The sequence below is a fragment of the Egretta garzetta genome, unplaced genomic scaffold, assembly GCF_000687185.1.
Source record: "Egretta garzetta isolate BGI_Z169 unplaced genomic scaffold, ASM68718v1 scaffold505, whole genome shotgun sequence".
Lineage (NCBI taxonomy): Eukaryota > Metazoa > Chordata > Aves > Pelecaniformes > Ardeidae > Egretta > Egretta garzetta.
In genome coordinates this window covers 263,039-269,154 of record NW_009259711.1, presented here as the reverse complement: position 1 = coordinate 269,154, position 6,116 = coordinate 263,039, and the positions used below count along the sequence as shown (strand labels likewise).

General features: G+C 49.1%; 1 protein-coding gene across 1 annotated transcript in view; it reads left to right on the top strand.

Moving 5' to 3' along the window:
• The window catches only part of EXOC6B (exocyst complex component 6B), a 274,237-nt gene that overhangs the window by 5,854 nt on the left and 262,267 nt on the right, over nucleotides 1-6,116 (top strand). The window contains exons 3-4 of the mRNA XM_035894470.1: nucleotides 3,348-3,438; nucleotides 3,548-3,593. Coding sequence (XP_035750363.1) covers nucleotides 3,360-3,438; nucleotides 3,548-3,593 — 125 coding nt within the window. The 5' untranslated portion in view covers nucleotides 3,348-3,359. The remainder of the gene's footprint in view (nucleotides 1-3,347; nucleotides 3,439-3,547; nucleotides 3,594-6,116) is intronic.

Genomic DNA, 6,116 nt, shown 5'->3' with positions numbered 1-6,116 from the left:
GCCCCTTGTCCTGGTGCTGGGCACCACGGAGAAGAGTTGAATGTTTACAACTTGAGTTGCTGTGAAAAGAGCATTCAATGGGGAAAAAAAAAGTAGTTTTATGGCATGTTGGTCTCAGACTGACGTGAGGCACCTGAACTCTGGGCAGCCCTTCTCTGCTGGTATTTCTCTTTAGTATTGGCTGCTTTTGCTGAAGACCTGAAGCTGGGCGTGTTTACTTGAAAGTTTGTTGAATTTTTTGCAGTTCTCCCAGCTGGTCTGGAAAAGATGGTATCTCTGCTTACAAACCTTCTCCTGTCGGAACTTGAACGGGTGTTCAGGAGAATTCCCAAAGTCATCTTTCTACTTGTTGCCTAAATAACGTATAAGGTGCTTATTTTCTATCCCCATGAGTCTAAAATCCAGCTTTGTTCTCATGTGTCTCTTCACGGAGTCAAACTGGTGCCTAGAGCCCTGAAGGTCTGAACTGCTGTGGTCTTGCTAGTCCAGGGAACCTACACATTTGCGAAGTGGGAAATGTTTGAACTGTGAGCCCCAGCTTGATAGGATTATACAGAAAGTATTTATTACTTACAGAAAGGTTTAGTAAAGACAATACATACCTCTTTTATACCAGGTATATGCTAGGTGTATAAAAATATGTTTTTATACCAGCCGGGAGGAGGGAGAAGCAGCTGAAGATCTACCAGAAAGTTTTTGAACTTTTTAGGTAAAGCCCCTGTTGAAGAGTTCTTTTTTTTGCTGTGATATTAAGGAGTTAGAAGCTAATTGTGATCTGGTTGGTGTTGGGGAGGGGAAGTTTAATTCGTCTACCACTCGGGTAAAATGACTTTTAAGATGAGAACCCACGTGAGCATCTGCTACAAAATTTGATGCGTTAGGACCGCAGCGTTTCGAGGCTGCCATGCAACGGTATTAACTCCCGTTGCCTTTTACTTCTCTCTAGCAGCAGGGAAGAAAATCCTTGGTGTTCACTGTCTGGCTGTTGGCATTCCAGAATGGCAATGGCTATTAAATCAGCTAAGGAACAGTTGCATGCCATGCAGGAGAAGATGGTGTGAAAAGTGATGGTGTTGATGTACAATTTCTTTTTTGTGAAAAATGTTGCCCTGATTTACATGTGGATGAGCCCTGCCCAGAGGGACTTGGGGGTGCTGGTGGATGAAAAGCTGGGCATGAGCCAGCAATGTGCACTGGCAGCCCAGAAGCCAACCCTACCCTGGGCTGCATCAGGAGAAGTGTGGCCAGCATCGAGGGAGGGGATTCTGCCCCTCTGCTCTGCTCTGGGGAGACCTCCCCTGGAGCCCTGCGTCCAGCTCGGGAGCCCTCAGCACAAGGAGGACATGGACCTGTTGGAGCGGGGCCAGAGGAGGGCTACTAAAATGCTCCGAGGGCTGGAGCCCCTCTGCTCTGGGGCCAGGCTGGGAGAGTTGGGGGGGTTCAGCCTGGAGAAGAGAAGGCTGCGGGCAGAGCTGAGTGCGGCCGGTCAGGGCTTCAAGGGGGCCCAGAGGAAAGGGGGGGACAAGCTTTTTAGTAGGGCCAGCTGGGACAGGACAAGGGGGGATGGCTTTAAACTGAAAGTGGGGAAGATTTAGGCTGGACATTTTTTATGATGGGGGTGGTGAGAGAGTGGACCAGGTTGCCCAGATAAGTTGTGGATGCCTCATCCCTGGGAACATTCCAGGCCAGGTTGGACGGGGCTGTGAGCAACCTGATCTGGCTGAGGATGTCCCTGCTTATTGCAGGGGGGTTGGGCTGGGAGACCTTTGAAGGTCTTTTCCAACCCAAACCATTTCGTGATTCTGTGAATATGAGCTGGAGAGTCTGGCTCTTGCTTCACAGTGCAGTACAGCAGCAATTCAAGTCAGGGTGGGTTTTAAGGTGCATGGGTAGAGACATTGAGGCACAGAGAAAAGGCAGTGATTGAGCATGTCTTGCATGTGATGAGCCTCCGACCACGTTCATTCTTCTGCCCCTTCATCATCAGGGCACATTAACAGGCTGGGGGACTTCAGAGCTGAGGATGCATGATGTTATTCAGGTGCCTAAGATGGAGATGTGTCAGAACTCCCAGGGATGGTCCTTCTCCCCTCTTTTTCAGTCATAGAATCATAGAATTCCAGGTTGTAAGGGACCTCAAGGCTCATCTGGTCCAACCTCTCAGCACCCTGTCCAGCTGAGTCTTGAAGGTGTCCAGTGTGATGGAGTCAACCCCATCCCTGGGGAGATTATTCCAATGGTTGACTGTTCTCATGGTGAAAAATTTCCCTCTCATGTCCAATTGGAATCTTCTCAGGATTAACTTGTACCCATTACCCCTCGTCTTTTCCATGTCACTCCTTGTGAAAAGGGAGTCTCTGTCTTCTTTGTAGCCTCTTTTTCTTTCCTCCTGACGAATTGCATTGCTGTACCCATATTCCATATAAATCTACTCTTTGCAACTTTTCTATTTTCTTTCTTAACTGCCCTTCCCAGCCACCCAGCCACCATTTTGCTCAGAGTACGTGCAGGCATTACTATTTCAGCCAGCTGTGTTGCATTTGAAAAGCAAACAAGAAAATCCTCACACTGGACTGCATCAGACCAATTATTCTAATGAAGATCAAAGATAAAAATGCCCTGTGGGGAGATGATGATGCAGCTTCTCTCCTGAATCAAATAAACATATGTCGGTGTTACCTGGAGCGGAGGATTCACCTCCAGGAGCAGAAGAGCCTAGGATTTCGAAGGGATTTTGCAATCTTGGAGATAAGTTGGTACTCTGGAGGACAAATCCATGACCTGCCCCTTTGGAAAAAAGAAACTAAAGAGTTTTCCTTTGTATGCGGTGGCCAATCCTTGTTCTGCCCTGGTCCAGATGCACAGGTTTTTCTGTTGGGGACTGAGCATTTAAAAATCCCTGTTAGTTTGTGATGGTAAGAATCCCCCTGGGAGCGAGCGGCCACATCCTGTCTTTGGGAAGAACTAGAAAAGAGAAGCTTGGAGAGGGAGCAGGGAAGAGATGAATAAAATAGGAAGGGGAAATAATTTTTGGAATTCACAGGACGTGCTACAAGGCTGGTATTTTGATGGCTTTGGTTTTGCTGCTTGCTTACTTGGAATTAGGCTAGGGAACGCTGCTGCTGCTGGATGAAACAACCCGGAGCTGCCTGTCCTCCCTGTTCCAGCAGCGCTCCGCAGTGCTCGTGAGCTCTCCCGTTATCAGGGTAGGCTTTGGTGTCAACCTACGCTTGGGGTGGTCGCGACAAGTGCAAAGCAGTTTATATCCTCTCTACTCTGTTCGCTCTTCTAAGGGAAACTTGTTTTTGTTTTTTTTTTTTTCTTTTTTTTTTTTCCCCTTTCCAAAGTTGATAATAGCAATGGAAGAGCTGAAGCAATGCCGACTGCAACAGAGGAATATTTCAGCGACGGTTGATAAGCTAACGCTGTGTCTTCCTGGTGAGGAAACTGAAATTGCTCTTTATTTGTACAGCTGTTTATTTTAATTCGTCTCTCTTTGCTTTGTGCTTGTGTCTCAATGCCTCTTGTGTTTTCCTTCTCTTTCCAGTCCTGGAGATGTACAGCAAACTGCGAGAGCAAATGAAATCTAAAAGGTAAATTTTGTATAGACTGGTGTTTGTATTGGGAGAGTTGAAAAGCGCCCGTTCGGTGCCGGATAAATTAAAGAGGTTCTCAAAACTTAGGGCTTCAGAATCGGCCTTTCCAAGCTCACTGACCTGATTTCTGGCTGGTATCTTCCCGGTCCTGCTCAGCCTCCTGCAGTACAGCCTAGAACCGGCACTGCAGCGGGCTCGAATTTTGTTTTGGTTTAGGCTTTTTAATTAAAGCGGATGTTCACTTTTTTTGTTTTCTGGATGCTCGCCGTTGTGACGGGTGCAATCAATGCATGGCTTGGTGCTAAATTCCAGTCTATGAATGTCAGAATGCAAAACCTGATCTAACCTGAGAGAACCCGATGAACGTGAGTGGAAGCCAAACACCTGAGAAGCGTTGTGCAGGATGGTTGAAGTCGGTGAGAAGGCACAGGGCTTATTTTGCGGTAGGAATAATTGTTCAGAAGAGTGAGCTGAACTGCGAGGACTTTGTGGCTTAGAAATCACGAGCTGTAAATCATGATTTTTTTTTTTTTTTTTCTTTTTTTGTTTTTCTACCACCCTGCATCTGTTGCGATGCCGAAGGGTGAAACCCCGGTCTGGGATATTTGCGTGGCTGGGATCCTGGGGGATGGTTTGTTTAAGCAGCATGGGACTTAGGGGGGCGTGTTGTAGCCCGGGGCGGGGGGGGGCAAATTGGGCCAAGAGCAGCTGCTGGCAGGAGGTCAGCTGAAAAGGCGGCAGGCTCCAGCTGAATGCCACGCAGGGAGAGCCATCAGATCTGATGCCTGGTTTGTGCCTGCCATCCATCGTAGGAACAATACAGAAGAAGAAACCAGATGTTTTGAACAAGGCGATAACGAACTGGATGGGCTTATTTTTACCCTTCCCCTCCTGCCTCTGCTGATCTCCGTGGCCCTTGGAGCCGGGACCCTTGGGTTTATGCGTTATTCCTAAAAGTTGGGCTGGCTGCGGGAGTGACAGGGAGCTTGTTTAGCTGTTCCCAAGGCTCGCGCTCCTTCTCGGGATGGCTCAGGACGGAACAGGGCAGCGTGTCGTTTGCCCGACTGTTCTTGGTCCGCTCATAGGAACAGCGAGGGGCTTACCCCTTGACAGATGTGGGGTGGGGAGCTGGAGCGGATCACAGCGCTGTGAACTTCTGAAGGGAATCCACATGCCGCTCGATTCCTCGCTCTGGGTAGTGTTTCCAGGGTCTGCTTCGAAGAATTGCATCCTTCCCCCCTTCCCCCCCCGCTTTGGATTGGTTCATTTTGAAACAAATAGAAGTTGAAAGCCACATTTAAGGAAAATCTGAACCCTTGGCTTTTTTTTTTTTTTTTTACATTTTTTTCCTCCTCTTTTCTTTGTCTGGATCTGATGGCTTCATTCACCAAACGCAGAACAACATATTAAATATTTTTGTGTCTGCACCCGGTCTCACTTATATATTATTCCACCCTAGCCAGCGAGGGGGTGGTTACTCGCGTGGGTCTCAGGTTTTGGGTACCCAGTCTCAGCGGAGCGATAGGTTTTGCATTCTGGGTGAATCAACTCAAGTCTCCCAACGTAGGCAAAATGAATTGTGCACTGTTTGCTGCGTTACGTTTATAAACCCAACGCAAGTGTTTGCCAAATGCGGGATCTGTGGCCATAACCTGGAGCTGGGGAACCCATGGTCCAGACCCGGAGGAGTGACTGTGCAACCAGCAGAGAGAGATTGGGAGAAACATTTTGTCTGCTGTTGTCCCGGATTTAAGGAAGGGATGGAAAGAGCTTTTTGCCAACAGCTGGGACACATGTGGCGGCTTCTTGGAAAGTGATGAGAAACAGCCCCCAGCCTTCGCAGATCCCTGCTGGTTCTGCAGCACTCCAGAGGGATCTGTCTTTTTGGCTTTTTTTTTTTTTACCCCTGGGTCACTTGTCAAATCCATGACGTGAGAAGGCTTCACCCTGCTCGTAGCAGAGAAGCCTCTGCAGAGCTGCACCCACCTGAGTGGGGCCTGGCTATTTCTAGAAAAAAAACAAACCCCAAACAACCCCAAAAGCCAGCTCTGACTCTGTTTTATCGAAATGCCATTTCCCCTGCTTGGCAAGCGCTCCCGTCTCAACTGATGCCATGGTTCTGGGGGCTGGGCAAGAATGTGCACCCCCCCGGGTGGCTGATAACAGGCATTAGCGTAAGGGATGCAGCCTGGGCTGGGGCAGCAGTGTTTCAGCCACGGGAATCGCTGGCCTCTGCACGTCTCCCACAAGACCGCGTCTTTCGGACTCTGTTTTCGGCAGGCAGCTGGGGACCCCGTCAGCGACCACGCGCTGTCCCCCCCCCGGCCACCTTTTTGCTGCCTCTAGTTCAACAAACATTTCATAGAATCATAGAATGTTTTGGGTTGGAAGGGACCCCTAGAGGTCATCTAGTCCAACCCCCCTGCAGGAGCAGGGACACCGCTAACTAGATCAGGTTGCTCACAGCCCCATCCAACCTGGCCTTGAATGCTTCCAGGGATGGGGCCTCCACCCCCTCTC